Source organism: Hemiscyllium ocellatum, chromosome 15 (assembly GCF_020745735.1).
Source record: "Hemiscyllium ocellatum isolate sHemOce1 chromosome 15, sHemOce1.pat.X.cur, whole genome shotgun sequence".
Lineage (NCBI taxonomy): Eukaryota > Metazoa > Chordata > Chondrichthyes > Orectolobiformes > Hemiscylliidae > Hemiscyllium > Hemiscyllium ocellatum.
In genome coordinates, this window is record NC_083415.1 from 24952059 (window position 1) to 24969100 (window position 17042).

Sequence of the window (17042 nt, forward strand, 5' to 3'; positions counted from 1 at the left end):
CCAAAATTCTCCCATTGTAAAGATATACCCATTAGCCTCCAAAGTTATCTGTCAGTGTTTTTTTTAAGTAAATCACCATGATTACAAAAACACCATTATTAAGGATTATTGCTTTTCAGTCTACAGAAAACCCATATGCTGCTAGTTCAAATTCAAAAATCCAAACACATAAATAAATGATATTGAAATATATATTAACCATGCAGTTTACATTACATTAGTCAACTTAACATAAGTGTACATGCAATACACATTTTCAGCTTTATCACTTTAACTCTACGCAATTTGAAGCCAGTCCCTCAAAGGTGAGTTTTATTCCAGGATTATGGTTGAGGAGACATGTTGATGGGATATAGTTGATGGATGAAAGATGGGAAATTATGAAACAATTATGTTGAGAGGATAACTTACAGAAAGAGCCACTTAGACCAAATGGTTTGTTTCTGTGATATACGTCATCTAATCCTCAAAGGGTGGACAGTCCATCTAGAATGAAGAGGCTGTGAACAGTTTCTCCTTGGCCCCTCCACTTCCTCCTACCCACAGTGTACAGCTTCCCTCCTCTGTAACTTTAGCTCCATCACTCTGTGGTGTTGCAAACTAAAACCTAAGCCATGACTGTCACAGATTTCTGTGGACAGATCACTAACTCCTCTGACCTCCCTTTCAATAGGCAGCAGCATTCATTTCAAAATCCAACAAAGTTATCAAAACACCTCCAATAGCATGCCACAGTACACCTATAAACTTTACTAAAGTTATAAAATAAGCTTAACTACTTCACTAGAAGATTGAATGTCTGACCTTTTAAATAATGCTAGTTGGGGCACCACTTGTGTACTCAACATAGGTTTCAATCGTGATTGATTAGGAAAGGGGCTCGGCTGAAAGTGCATGATGCAAGTTTGTAGCATGTGTGTCAAATCAGCCTAAGAGAATGTTTCACCATCACAATCTATTGGTTGTCAAAACCTCTGATCTACATACAACATGTCGCGTATTAGTACCTTCCCAATATGGAACTCTGGGCAGGCTGTGAAGTGGCCAGAAGCACTTCTCCAGTTTTGAGGCTTTCTGGTTTCCATAGTGGAGCCAGATTTTGTGGCTATCATGTTTTCCACTCTATTCACCTCTTCTTTTACACCCAACAATCAATTGAGCTGCAAGGCTGAGTCAGATTTGTCCTCTTGTTCCTTCTGTCTCTGTGAGTTATCAGCTGGCCATTCCTTGAGTGGATTGTGTAAACTAGAACTCACAATATAGAGGATTACAAAGCCAAGCAAACTTACCATGAGGCTGAGGCACCAGAGCTAGTACAGACAGAAGCATTAATTATTGACAGGATTTTATGTCATTTACAGCAGTGAATTGAAAGACTCTAGTGCTGATAAATAGCTGGTAGATAGTCAGGAAGTTATTAGACACACTTTTGGTAAAAGGGTGAAAACAGGCGCAAAGTGGTCGCTATGCTGATAAGACATGCTTTTTTAAGCAAACTTTTGATCTTAATGGCTGATTAGCACAATTTGAACTTGCTTGGAGGAACTAAAGAAAACATTTACAGCTTTACCAGTCAAAGTGGTGGGCTGGAAGCAATTTTTGCGGAGCACCATACATGGTTCCTCACACCACCGATCACTGAAGATTTAGAATGCATTGGCTGACACAACTCGACATATTTCAGCATAATTTAGGGCTCAGAGAGTGGACCTGGAGATGCTAGTTAAGGAGGTCAAGGAGCGGGGTGTAAGTTCCATACCAACATTATGGATGGCCTCCACTTTGCCCTCCTGCCCCTCTTGTTGTAGATGTTGTTGTTCTTCAACCTTATCCCATGTCCTGCTCCAGTTACTTTCCCAAACAAGGAAGACTGGAGAGTAGCAAATGTTGTTCTCTTGTTCAAGACAGGGAGTAGAGACAACCCTGGAAATTATAGACCTGGGAACCTTACTTCAGTCATGGGTAAAGTGTTGGAAAGGATTATAAGAGATAGGATTTGTAATCATCTGGAGAGGAATAAATTGATTAGGGATAGTCAACACGGTTTTGTGAAGGGTCAGTTGTGCCTCACAAACCTTATTGAGTTCTTTGAGAAGGTGACCATACAGGTGGATGGGGGTAAAGCGGTTGATATTGTGTATATGGATTTCAGTAAAGCATTTGATAAGGTTCCCTATGGTAGGCTATTGCACAAAATACATGGATTTCAGGGTGATTTAGCAATTTGGATCAAAAATTGGCTAGCTGAAAGAAGACAGAGGGTGGTGGTTGATAGGAAATATTCATCCTGGAGTTCAGTTACTAGTGGGGTACTGCAAGGATCTGTTTTGGGTCCACTGTTGTTTGTCATTTATGTAAATGACCTGGATGAGGGCATAGAAGGATGGATTAGTAAATTTGCAGATGACACTAAAGTTGGTAGAGTTGTCGATAGTGCTGAAGGATGTTGTAGGTTACAGTGGGGCATAGATAAGCTGCAGAGCTGGGCTGAGAGGTGGCAAATGGAGTTTAATGTGTGAAGTGATTGACTTTTGGAGGAGTATCAGGAATACCAAGTACTGGGCTAGTGGTAAAATTCTTGGTAGTGTAGATGAGCAGAGAGATCTTGGTGTCCATATACATAGATCCTTGAAAGTTGCCATCTAGTTTGATAGGGTTGTTAAGAAGGCATACAGTGTGTTAGCTTTTATTGGTAGTGGGATTGAGTTTTGGAACCATGAGATCATGCTGCAGCTACATGAAACTCTGGCATGGCCACATTTGGAGTATTGTGTGCAGTTCTGGTCACTGCATTATAGGAAAGATGTGGAAGCTTTGGAAAGAGTTCAGAGGAGATTTACTAGGATGTTGACTAGTATGGAGGGAAGGTCTTATGAGGAAAGGCTGAGGCACTTTAGAGAGAAGAAGTTTTTAAGGTAACTTAATTGAGACATATAAGATAATCAGAGGGTCAGATAGGGTGGACAGTGAGAGCCTTTTTTTCCTGGGATGGCAATGGCTAGCATGAGGGGACATAGCTTTAAATTGAGGGGTGATAAATATACAGCAGATGTCAGAGGTAGTTTCTTTACTCAGGGAGTAGGAAAGGCGTGGAACACACTGCCTGTAATAGTCTCACCAACTTTAAGGGCATTTAAATGGTCATTGGTTAGGCATATGGATGAGAATGGAATAGTGTAGATTAGAGGCTTCAGATTGGTTCTACAGGTCTGTGCAACATCAAGGGCTGAAGGACCAGTACTGCACTATTTCCCATGTTATTAGGAGGAGCCAAGAGAAATGTCTGCGATGAAGCACTGTCTTTCTCCTGGAGACTCTTATAAGGTAGAATAGCAAAAGACCATACTACTTAGAGGCATAGACTCATATAGCACGGAAATAGACCCTTAAGTCCAACTCATCTGTGCTGACAAGACATCCCAATCTGATCTAACATTTCCTAGCACTTGACCCATATCTCTCTAAGGCAAAAGTGAGGACTGCAGATGCTGGGAACCAGAGTTTAGATCAGAGTGGTGCTGGAAAATCACAGCAGGTCAGGCAGCATCTGAGGAGCAGGAAAACCGATGTTTCAGGCAAAAGCCCTTCATCAGGAATCATATCCCTCTAAACCCTTTCTATTCATATAGCAATGCAGATTCCTTTTAAATGCTGTAATTATACCCACTACCACCACTTCCTCTAGCAGCTTATTCCATACATGCACCACCCTCTGGGTGAAAAGGTTATCCCTCAGGTCCTTTAAATCTTTTCTATCTCACTTTAAACCTATGTCCTTTAGTTTTGCACTCCACCACCCTAGGAAAAATACCTTGACTATTTATCCTATCTATGCCCCTCATAATTTTGTAAACTTCTATCTGGTCATCTGTCAGTCTCCGACATTCCAGGGAAAATAGCCCCAGCCTATTCAGCCTCTCCCTATAGCTTAAACCCTCTTTAATTTACTTAATTGATTTCTCAGAATATATGTTGACAGAGTGTTAGTGAAGTCTTCACAAACTGTCCCAGAATGGCACCCATGTGATTTAAACCAGCAGCAAGTGGACAGTGAGAGTTCAGCATTGCTTTACATGACTCAGAGTCTTCAGAAATAATTTGCTTATTTTTATTTTGGCTGTTTGCTCTGAGGGGAGGGCATTAAATCAAGTTCTAACCATCAAAATGCTGTTTGTTGCTTCACAGCTGATGGCCTATCCTAGTTTGTCTTTCAACTCCATTAACTATAACCCTATGACAAAATGGTGAATGTGTTGAACCTCTAAAGACTAAACAAATTAAGTCTTTCCAAGGTTTTTAGTTCAAGACTCACCAGAGTTGAGTTTGGGGCTCTTTTGGTGGCAGTGGCGGTGTCCCTGCTCTAGACTTAAGAGATGCGGATTGAAATTCTGCCTGTTCCAGAGACATATAATAACATCTCTGAACAGGTTGGTGAGAAAGATAGGTTAAATAAAAAAAAACATTAACTGGATGTGCCTGGAGCCAAATGTAGGCTACATTGGCTTTTGCAGCACTAAACCCTATTTTTGTCCATATTGGAGGCTCTTTGGTTCTTCAAGTAATTCAGGAAAAGTGTCCCCCTTTGGTCTTTAAGCTATGGTTCTATGAGTATGACTGAAAACTAAATATTAATTTAAATCCAATTTTAAAAAAACTGAATCCCGGCGGGTGAATTTTTATGAAGGGGAATACATTTTGTACCTATATCTCTGTCATATAAGATAATAGTTCCGAAGGGGTTAATATTAATATTACTTGGGCTCTCGCCACTTTACTAATATCAACAACAGTGTGTGGGTGGAGACAAAGAGTTCTACTTACGCTTTCAGAGGGTGTGGATATATCTATCTGATTAAAAATAAAATACTGTAGATGCTGGAAATCTGAAGCAGAAACAAAAAGTGCTGAGAAGACTCAGTCTTGCTGTGATCTCACCTTTGTGTTTGTATCCATCCTCCCACCGCAACCCCAACAAGTTCTTAATTAAAGATCAAATATAATTATACTGACTACAATCAAGCAATAACCTTATTATTTAAGAATATGCCTCTTCAGCAGACACTCTACAGTGGTGTATTGTCTACCATTAATTGCTAGATAGGCCCAAAATGAAGCAAAGGCAAAATAGGACTCATAGCAATGAACTACTTCAAACAACCTTTATCTAGTGTCACACATCAGTAGAGATTGTGCATACCACAAACTACCATAAGTAGTCGTCTGGAAAAATACCTAAATCTCAAAGTGTAGTTCATCACAATTATGTCGTGTTTTACTTTCTTCTGGTTGGAAATTATTTTCTTTACTGCAAAACAACACATTTGACAAATCAAATGTTAGGGCATTAGATACAATATCACAGTGCTTTACACATCAATACAACAACTGTAATTGCATATCATAGCATTGAACAAATCATCAATACATATGTGTAGCAAACAGGAAAAAAGAACAGTCTTAACAGGAACTCACTAAGCTATATTTAGATGGTGTTAATGGCTTAAAGTGGTTGCTGAAAACACAGCATTTTATTACAGTTTCACCTGTATGATACTAATGATAATAACTTCATTTTTATACCTATTTATTATGTGTTCCTTTCCCAACATAAAAATATTTACACAATGCAACTTCCAAGTTCAAGTGCGGAAACTCATTCTCACATAACTAGTGTCACCACTGTTTATTTTTAAGTTGAGGCTCTGCTGCTGTCTGTCATGAAGAAACGTATTCCACCGAGACAGACTGAGTGAGTTGGGTGCTTGAGTTCAAAGGACACGCCTGTTTTCTGTACGTTGTAGCTATAACAGGAAGCAGCTATTGTCGAACTTGTCAATTTGAGAGTGCTATCATTGAGCAACCCGGGGAAAGACTTGTAGCTGAGATCAGCCAAGCACTTGCAGTAGTAGCTTTTATTGTTTTGGCTTCATAGCTAACTAGTTCTTTATTGGCTGTGGAGCCCGTATTTTGGCAACAAAATCTGATGATTTGAAAAGGCGCCCAATTCATTTTCTTGAGTGGGAAGAAAAGAATACAGTGCCAGTTGAAATACTTTTGCTGTGTGAAACCTCTGTGTTGAAAATTCAGGTTGTAAAAGCCCCACAAGTGGTATGAGCTTCATTTACAATGAACCAGACCAGCAGGTCGATTCAGAAGAATTTGATTTTTCTGCACTTTTTGATAACAGCCATGATGAAGACTTTGCTACGAGAGGTTTGTAATTTTTAAAAATTATTTTAAATTTTTTATCATAAGATTTAAATTTTTTGGTATTAAAAGCCATCACCTTTGAAAATTAAATTTTGCAGTGCCTAATATGAGAAGACAAGGCAAGAAACATGAATTTGATCTGTTTGTTTGAGAAGGACTTTAGAATATCAGTCATCTAAAAATTGGATATCTTTCCATTTTAGAGAGTAGACTTTTATTAACTGTAATTAGGTTATTGAATTTAATTACACAAAGAAATTCAACTCATCCAGAGTGTATGTGATTACATTTAAATCAAGTTTGGCTCTCAGATAAAATAGATTAATTCAGGCTAAATGCTGCTAGAATGTGCTGTTTTTACAATTCACTAAGGCAGTCAGATGTAAATTTTTTGATGCAACATTTCTTTCAAAATGTGCTGTCTTGATTAGCACAGTTCCTCACTGGTGGGCACAGGCTGTACCAGAATGGTGGCTCAGTTTCATAATGGTCAGTAGTATTGGTTTTTACTTCTGGGAACAGTTTAGTTAAAGTCTGAAGTTTGGGAATAAAGTTTGCATGATGTTAGTATCTCTTCAGTTTCTTTATTTCATTGGCTGTCTGAGCAGAACCCAACCTGAAAAATAAACTTGGTCAATTGAACAGTTTTAGTTATTTTTGGAATAGAATTGTTCAGATTTGAAGAATATTAGTTTCACATTGTAGAGTCTTGTTTTGTTAACATCTGCCTAAGGATGAGTGATTTTTTTTTAAGAAGGTTATTTATTTCCCTCAGGAGATTAAGTCGATGAAAGTAAATGTATGACCATTTCATAGAGGATGTCATGTACTGTCTGTACATATACTTTATACCATTAACTTTGTACTAAGCAGGTTGCAGGTTGATAGTGAAGTCTGCTCTTCCAATACTGCTTCACCCTTGCAATGGCACATAGCTTTCCTACAAGCAAGTGTCAGAATGAAGCAGAGCCATGGAAAGTATTAATGAGATGTAACACATTCTTAGAAATATGGGAGAGTGAAGCTTAAAATAAAAATCAATACTTGCTGACTCGTGTAATGTAAATCGGAAATCCTACATCTGAACCCCTGTATTCAACTTTAAGAACTTGAAGAGCAGGATTGATTTCCATTCAAATGTGACTTTGAACTACATTTTCTGATAGAAACAAAATTACATGCTCAGATATTACATTGACTCTACTGCAAGCTGATTTTCTTTTTGTAACTTTGTTGAAATTATAACATCAGAAGTACACTCGTCAACATGACAAAAATGCCAGCTTTAAAAACCAATGGAATGAATTATAAATATATGGAAGATCAAACATTTGTTTATTATGATGCCTGGTAGCATTTTAACAGAATGATGTGAATATCTCAGTAATATAATTTGAAAAAATGTGTTTCTCTTGCCCTCTAATACCTCGTGTTCGCAACACTGACTCATTAGGAGTTATAATCCCTGAGTGATAGTCATATAAACTCTAAGTGAACATTGTTCATGCCTGAGCTAATTGATTTGAGTAACAGCAGTATGTTAGAATTTAGGAGCATTGCAGCTCAATCTTACCTAACTCCAATTCTTGGGAGTCAACCCAAGGAAAGTGACAGGCTTGGACGGTGTCCCCAGTCGAGTGCTCAGATCCTGTGTGGACCAACTAACAGAGGTATTCACCGACATCATCCACCTCTCCCCCCTACAAGCTGTAGTCCCCATCAGCTTTAAGAAGATCACCATATCCGTACATGCAATCTTACCTGTATACCACCATCTAAATCTTTTGTTCTGTACATTCCTGCTCACTATGATCTGCCTGTACTGCTTGTACTTCAGTACAAATGACAACAAATAAATCAATAAATATGCATGCAAGGCCCATGTGAGACATACTATAATTTCCTTCCTATCTGCCTTCAGGAAAACCAAGGTTAACTCTTTCAATGTAGATGATTGAAACTAGAACTTCTCTAGATTTTATTCATCTCAGTTTCACACTCGTTTACACCTGGCCATTCTTTTTTAAACCGGAGAACATACATAGAGATCAGATGCAGGTTTCCTCCCTCTCTAGCCCTGGTCTACTAGATTTTTAAAAAACTCATCTTTGTAGAGTATGTTACCTCAGTGGTTCAAAGGCTAAAATATGGAGGCTCAAATTTAGAATCAGCAATGAAGCATTAATAGTTTCACTGACATGATCTCCGTGGTGTAGATTTCACTTACCCCCATGATCTCCATAGTGTAGATTTCATTTGCCCCCATGCTCTCCATGGTGTAGATTTCACTGATCTCCATGATCTCTTTTTGTGGTGCAGATTTCACTTGCCCCCATGGTCTCTTTGGTGTAGATTTCACTTGCCCCGATGACCTTGTGGTATAGATTTCACCTGCCCCCATGATCTTGTGTGTAGATTTCACCTGCCCCGATAATCTCTTTGGTGTAGATTTCACCTGCTCACTGATCTCTTTGGTGTAGATTTCACTTGCCCCCGTGATCTCCATGGTATAGATTTCACCTGCCCCCGATGATCTCTTTGGTATAGATTTCACTTGCCCGATGGTCTCCATTGTGTAGCTTTCACTTCCCTGATGATCTCCATAGTGTAGATTTCACCTGCCCCCATGATCTCTCTGGTGTAGGTTTCCCTTGCCTGGTGGTCTCCATTGTGTAGCTTTCACCTGCTCCTATGATCTACATTGTGAAGGTTTCACATGCCCACATGATCTTGTGGTGTAGATTTCACTTGTCCCCATGATCTCCATAGTGTAGATTTCACTTGCCCCCTTGATCTCCATGGTGTAGATTTCACTTGCCAACATGATCTCCATGGTGTAGGTGTCACCTGCCCCATGATCTCATTGGTAGTGATGACATTATACTGTTAAACACACAGTAACACTTATATAATAAAACATAACCCTGTCTAGTATTTGGAAATGAGGAAGGTGATGTTTTCATCAGTTGAGTGACTTCTGGAGCTTGTAGTCTGTGGAAGATCAAATAATCGCTGACAGAAATGTCTCATTTCCCCCTTTTAACTCTTCATGTATTGTCACAGTCAGTTCCAGTTTTATTCTAATGGTGAAGACTAACAGTTTATATTAATATGAGGGTCAGTAACACACTTCGTTATGAACTTTTCTTTCAGCTTTACTTATATTTTCAGAGTCCTGAATAGGTGTGTTTTCAGATTAAGTTTTGTTTACATCATCAAGTTGTTAATTCAGGCCTTACAGTATAAGAGTGCTGTTTAACAGTTAACAAAATATGAATACCACTACTCAGAAGCCATTGACAAATTTATGAGCTGCATAATAATAACTTGGTGCTCCTTTTTGTTTCAGAGGCAGAAAATGTTCCTGCTTCTCACAAAGGCATTGTTCATCCTTCTGGAATTGGTTATCCAACCATTGATGTCTCCCACTATGGATCTCATTCATGTAGCTCAATGGCATCTGCAGTATTAAGTGGAGAACATATGAGTGAATACAGTCAAGCAGAAAACAGAGATTTCAAATGCTACCTAGAAGCTGTAAAACCCCCTGTTTCGTCTGGAGTAGAAAGTCCAAGAATTGAGATCACACCATCCCCTGGACTGTTCCATGTAACTCCACATGCAGCCAGTTGTGGAGAGCAAACATATCATTCTCCCACTGTGATTCCCAGAGTTACTTTACCTGTGCCAGGCTCAGAAAGTATTGTATATAGAGACCCACTCAGTCCTGCCAGTAGTGGTTCATCCACAAGTTGGCATTCCTTTGTGTCTCATGAGTCAAGCTGTTCCCATTATGGCATGTCCCCTCAGACATCTCCATTAACATCCCCGTGTGTCTCACCAAAGAATGGCTCAGAAGAATATCAAGGCCAGGGTGCTCACCATTCTCCACAAACATCACCTGTCAACTCACCATCAACTCACATTGAAAACTGGCAGGGTGCAAGGTCACCGTCCCCAACCCCCCGAACTTCTTCAAGGTCATCATCACCTTGTGGGAAGAGGAGGTACTCCTGTGACCGCTCTAGAACGCCTTCTCCTCAAGCTTCACCAAGAGTTATTGCAATTGAAGAATCCAATGTACACCAATTTTCAAATTCTGCCAGTCTGGCCGACGCTATGAGTACTCTCACCACCGATTCCAACCACGACTTAGGCGAAGTACTTCCAATAAAGGCTCGGATCATGGATCTTACTCCACCATCCTCCCTTAAAACTGACATGTGTAAAGATGAAAAACTTGCTAGCTTTGCCACACTGAATTTTGCCGAGCTTTCAGGGCAGTGTCAGGATGTGAAGAAAGACATCTACAGTATTGATCCATTTTTCCTGATGCCCCCTCATCCATTACATCGGACAAAACCCAAACCTCCCTGCAGGTAAGTTTATTTTATATTCCATCCTGACTTCAAAAATCAAAAAGAAGGATTAGGAACATAGAAACATAGAAAGTAGGGGCAGGAGTAGGCCATTTGGCCCTTCCAGTCTGCACCACCATTCAATATGAACATGGCTGATCATGCAATTCCAGTATTTCAGTCTTGCTTTCCCTTCACACCCCTTGATCCCCTTAGCTGCAAAGGCCATGTCCAGCTCCCTCTTGAATACGTGTTTTCATTTTGGTTCTACTGAATGTCCTTAAAACTGTGTATGATTTCTATTGATCTTCTATTTCAATTAAATCAGAAACCTCTCAAGTCCACACACCAGTTCAAATAGTGAGTGTGACAAAAATTATATTCTTAATTGATAGTAGCTCTTGAATGTCAATGATTTGAAGAAGAAAGCCCATAGTAAAAAAATGGAGGTTAGAGGCAATCAAATATGGATAATTACCACTCGTTCATACGCAGTGGTGAGTAATAGATACAATACTATGTACTAACTTACTTGGTGTAATCAACTGATCTCGTCCATTTCTTTACTGTGAGAGTGAACTGGCTCTGTCTGTCATTCTACAGTAACACGTTCTGAATTACTAGGTGGTGGCAACACATTAGTTGACATTAATATGAAGCTTTATTCAGTTAAACTTAACTTTGAAAATCCTAACCTTGGTAAAATAGCAGGAGTGTTATTCCACGATTACTGGTGCATAATCATTATATTTTACCTTTTTGACTTCTTTTCTTAGCTCAGTGCTGGAATTGTGGTAGTTATGCAAAAGGAAAGTTAATAAAAGTAAACATCTAATTTAACATAGAACATCATGAGAAAGTGGAATTCTCAACTGAATATTATAGCAACTGCCTTGACTGGGTCTCTAGTTTTATAAAATGATCTTTGATCCCATTGTCACCATATTAAGGAATCATGGACAGAATTTGATCTTCAATAATTAATACTTCAACTAACCAATCATTACAAGTATACCAGGGATTGCCTGTACTGTGCTTAAAGAATAAACTCATAGTAAGGGTCATTTAAGATCTCAAGATCAGACATGAATTCAGCACTCCACCACAACAAGTACAATACTAACTGGCAAGAAAAATAGAAAATGTTGGAAATATTCAGCAGGTTTGGCAGCAGCAGTGAAGGGCAAAACAGATTTAGTTCTGAGTCTGGCAGAAGGTCCTTGACCTACAATATTATGGACTGGAATTTTCCCATGGAAGTAGAAATCAAGAGGTGGGAGCAATCCCATATGATATTCCCACCTCTGTCTTCAGTCTGCTGTGATGAGAGATTCACTGGGCCAGGGTCTTTGTGACATTCATGATGAGACTGCTGTCCAAGTAGTGGGAATGGGGAGGGGGGGGGGGGGGGGGTGGTTTGGGTGAGATTGTGGGTTGGGAGGAGGGTTGATGGGGCCAGGTATGAAGGTGAGACATCAGGAAGGCAGACCATGTTCTGACCAGAATGGGCAGCCATTGCTGCAGCTATCTGCTCTGAGTGGATGTACTGCACCTTCAAAATGGCTGTGACAAATGGAGAGCTGGGACCTGGGATAGGCAGGAAAATATTTGTTATTAGTATTTCATTGCTGGTCCATGGTTGTTTTTTTGTCCAAATATGTACATTTTTTTCATAAAATAAAACTATTTAAGGGCTGCTGTCTCTGATCCCAGCTGTTCCATTTCCTGGAGCTCCTAGCAGCTGTCTGCTGCTATCTTGAGAAGTCCGAAGCTGAGCTCTTAACAAGGTTCTTGATGCTCAACACCAAGAAATCAACATGCTCAACAAGGAATGAGCAAGCTCAGTATTCTGTCTGCCTCCCTGCAATCTCCACTGTCCTTTGGAAAGTCAGCAATAATGGTTGAGGTTGACAGATCAACATGCGGGTTGCCAGAGCCACTTCCTTTTGCTGTCTGACTATAATTCTATTTAACTTGTATCCAATTCTGCTGATAGTTTTTTGCTTTAGTTAGTTACAACTTTTGTTTGCTTTTGTTAGTTACAACAGACTCAACAACATTTATATAGTCCTGTTACTTAATTAAGGGTGCTCCACAGTAGCATTATAAGACTAAGTATGAAATAGAGCCCCTGAGGAAATGTTAGATCAGATGACAAAAAGCTTGGCCAGAAAGGTCTACTTAAGGGAACACCATAAAGAAAGTGAGGTAGAGAACTAGATATATAGGAAGGAAATTTCAGACCGAGGCACCAAGGGAATTGAAGGCAGAGCCATCAATTCTGGAGAATTAATCAGGAATGTACAAGATATGAGAATTAAAAGAGCATAGATAATGGAGATTTGAAGGATTGGAGGATATTACAGTGTTAGAAGGGCATAGTCGTGAAGGGATTTGAAAACAAGAATGAGAATTTTAAAGTCAAGAAGTTGTTTGAGCAGAAGCCAATGTAGGTCAGTGAGCACATGGTGATGTTAGATTGGGGTTTGCTGCAAAGTAAGACATGGGCAATTGTAATTTGTATGAAGTCAGAATGTAATTTTGGGATCTAATGTAACATCAAGATTACAAATGCTGGCTGATTCTCAAACTGTTGCCAAAGATGTGGCGTGAGTAAATAGGGAAGGAGTTTGGAGTGGAGATCAAAAACAATGCCTTCTCAATAATTAACTGGGAGAAATTTGTGCTTATCCAGTGCTGGATGTCAGATATGCTGAGTAATTATTTAGCAACAATGGTGGATTTGAGGGAAATGATCGTGATTAAAAGTTGGATTTCACACATGTGAGATTCTAACATTCGATGGTGTTGCCAAGGGACATTGTGTAAGTGAAGAAATGAGGAAAGGTAGATGTTAGGGGACACGAGAAGCAATAGTGCATGAGTAAGAAGAGAAAACATTGCAAGTGATTCTTTGGCTGCAATCAGAAAGATAAGAAAGGAACTGGGTAAGTGCGATCCACCCGAGTGGATAAGAACCATTGGAAATGAAGGTGTGATCATAGATTGCAGACCTGTCATGAAGGATGAAGAGGAAAGGTTTCTCTTTGTCACACATTGTCATTTATGATCTTGGTAAGAGCTGTTTTGGTACTGTGGCTGGGTGAAAACATAATTGGAGAGATTTAAACACGGTATTCTACAGAAAAATGGGAATGGATTTGGGAGCCAACAAGACATTTAAAGATATTGTAAAGGAACAAGAGTTTGGAGATGGAGCAGTAGTTTGCAAATGTATGGGTGTAATTAAAGGTTGTTTTAATGACCAGCTAATGTAGGGACCTAGAGTGAAATTAGATGAACAGCCTTTTAACTTGAATAAGATTAAAGGAATGGGGTTGAGCTCAAGGTGAGCTCAAGGCAGGCAAAATATTCAGCAAGAAATAAATGAAGATTTTTGTGTTACCACGGTATTTAGACTGCACAATTAGGTAAATCTTACAAATGAGCTTTTATTTGTAGATTTGTTTCTTTTTAAGAGTTTAAATATTCAAAAAGAATACAAGGCTTTATTGGTTTTTCATTAAATACTGCCTTTAACATTTAGGCATTTCCTGAGAGGGAGGAATGGATAGTGTAAAGAGACAGCAAAGGTATTTTGAAAATATTTGTATTGTGCAGCAAAGTGTTAGGCAGTATTTCTCTTGCTTCTGCGTATATATTATGCTTTGATACATACAGTTCTGAAGCATGTTAGCCTTCACCTTCAGGGGCCAACCCGAACACAAAATTTAAACATTTATTTCAGAAAAATCTCTGAATTTTCCAGTTCAGCAAGTCTTCCACAAATTGGTATTCATTGGTATTCAAATTAGATCCATTTTTATTCAAGACTCTTCCCTCCCACTTATATTAAGGAGATTAAAAACAGCTATTGTGGCACTTGCAATATTTACATTAGTATTCATTTATTTAACTTGTTGGAATGCAAAAAAGTTCATGAGATTGTTAAGAGTGACATAGTTGTAAACTTCAGTGAAACATGCACAAACCATGCTGATTAGACGTGCTGCATTTTGTTTGAAGACTGCTTCCATATATGTGAAGTGTTAAACGGGGTGCAAACATTGCAATTTTGGAGCTGTAATGCTTGTCAGCTATGGCTGAGTGATTGCACTCTTGTTTTTGGACCAGGAGGTCATAGGTTCAAGTTCCACACCAGATAATTGAGCACTTAAATTCGGCTGAGGGAGTGCTGCGTTAATGGAGGAACCATCTTTTGGATGAGACATTAAATCAAAGTTCTGTCTGCTATCTGAGGTGGATCCAGAGTTGGATATATCTCTGAACAGGATGACTAGAAAATGTCAAACATTAAGAAAATCATTCTGATCAAGGTTTTTCATTCAAGGAGCACCTTGAATACTTTATCTTGTCATTTATATATTGCTATTTGTAGGAGTTTTCAGTGCATAAACTAGTTGCTGTGTTTCCTACTTTTCCTGTACTGGTTAGGTCTCAGATAGAGTATTCTGTTCAGTTTTGGATGCCATGTTTTAACAGGGACATCAAGGCACTAATGAGGGGGAAAGGAGCTTTATTCTGACATTACCATGGGAAAAGGGACTTCAGCTATGTGGAGAAACTGGGAAAGGTGAACTTATTCTCCTTAGAGTAGCAAGCATTAAGGAGACTTGAGACTTTGATGCAATAAGTTACAGAGAAACGATTTCCAGTGGCAAAAGTATGTGTAATCAAAGGATGTAGGTTTAGGATGATTAGCAAAGAAGATGGCATGGGAAGAAGAATTTTCTGCAATCAGTTATTATTGAGCTGCCTGAAAAAGTGACAGAAGCAGTTTCAATGGTAACTTTCAAAAGAGAATTGGTGAAGTATTTTAATGGGAAGCAAATAAAATTAAACACACAATACTGGAAAAATTCAGCAGGTCTGACAGCCTCTGTGAACAAAGAAGCACAGTTAATGTTTCGGTGCTGGTATGACTTCTTCAGAACTCGGTGGAATACGGAAAAGAGCAGGGGAGAGGAACTAATTGTATAGTTCGAGCACAGGCATCATGGGATGTTTCTGTTCTGTATCATCAAGATTCGATGATTACAACAATTATTTCAGCCTCAAAAGTATTCCATTGGACATGAAGCATTTTGGGATGTCCTGACTCCATAAAAGGCAATCTACAAATACAAGTCATTCTTCCTTGGAAGCTACATAAAACTTAAAGTTGTGATCTCATTCCGTCATTGCAAACTTAAAATGACAAATACATCGCTTGTGTTTGGATTTCAGAATTTTGAGTTCCACATAATAATAAGAATGAAGTTCATCTACAGGTGTGGAAATATTAACAGACATCCCATGTCTATCTCCTCACAAGGGTGTATCACCACTTTAAACCTTAAAGTTAACACCAAACTGATTATGTTCATCATTTACACACATACCAAACATTTTCTTGAACTATTAATTCTGAGTTTGTATCATGGATCTTGACACAAAAATACATAAAATTCTTGCTGAGAATGAGTGTGCTTTATCTTTGGTATCAAGGGACAGACACTTGCACCAAAACTTTCTTCTACTTTAGGTCAATAGTATTTTCACTGCAGGTGATCTTTAATAAGTTCAGAATTCATTTCACACTGAGGCCAAAGTAATCAATTCTATTAGGTTCAGCATTTATCCTCTGTTTATTAGACAGAATAAAAGTTAACATATTTCTAAAGCACAACCGCATTTAATGTAAAAGTAATGAGAATAAAATCTGAGGCTGGGAAATAATTGAATGTTAGAGAGATCATGTGATCTCTGGGTTTAACATCCTGATGCTTATAATTCATGAAATGGAAACATTATCTAACAAGATGATAATTTTACAAAACAAAAATGCTGAAGATCTGAAACAAAAACAGAAATTGCTGGAGTGAGTGATCCTGCAATAAACTGCCAGTATTGATGTAGAAAAAACATAATTAACATTTTCAGTTTTTCAGGACTCTATTGTACACCATTCTGAAGAAGGTCACTGGACTCAAAACATTAACTCTGCTTTCTCTTCACAGATGGTGCCAGATCTGCTGAGATTTTCCAGCAATTTCTGGTTTTGTTAAAGATGATAATTTTGCCTGTTCAAAGCAGATCCTATTATTGGTTGAAGAAAATCTCACAAGATGTTTTTGCTATTGAGTCAAATGGTGAAGTAGATGGGGAAGTGAATTTGAAAAGAGAAATGACGGAATGTAAAACAGGAAGCATTCAACCCAAAAAGATTGTTTTAATGTAGCATGTGATAACACGATCATCCATACAAGACATGGGATATTTTAATGTGAAATCACAGTTCCTCTAAATAGGTTAAACGCAAAATACACATTTTTTGCTAAGGGAGATGAGAAGAGTATGATCTAATCCAGTGATAAACTGAATGATATATTTTTAGATACAGCCTAGCTACAGTACTTGACAATGTCTTTCAAATAATCTGTCAATTATGATTCTGTATAAATTCAAAATAGA

At 38.6% G+C, this 17042-nt stretch overlaps 1 protein-coding gene across 3 annotated transcripts in view; it reads left to right on the plus strand.

The window, feature by feature from the left end:
- nfatc2a (nuclear factor of activated T cells 2a) overlaps positions 1-17042 on the plus strand; it is a 163396-nt gene that overhangs the window by 23329 nt on the left and 123025 nt on the right. For 2 of the 3 annotated variants that reach the window (XM_060836001.1, XM_060836002.1), the window contains exon 2: positions 9560-10589. In XM_060836001.1, coding sequence (XP_060691984.1) covers positions 9560-10589 — 1030 coding nt within the window. Of the gene's footprint in view, positions 1-6192; positions 6214-9559; positions 10590-17042 lie in introns of those variants that run through there. The other variant, XM_060836003.1, reaches the window with a different exon arrangement.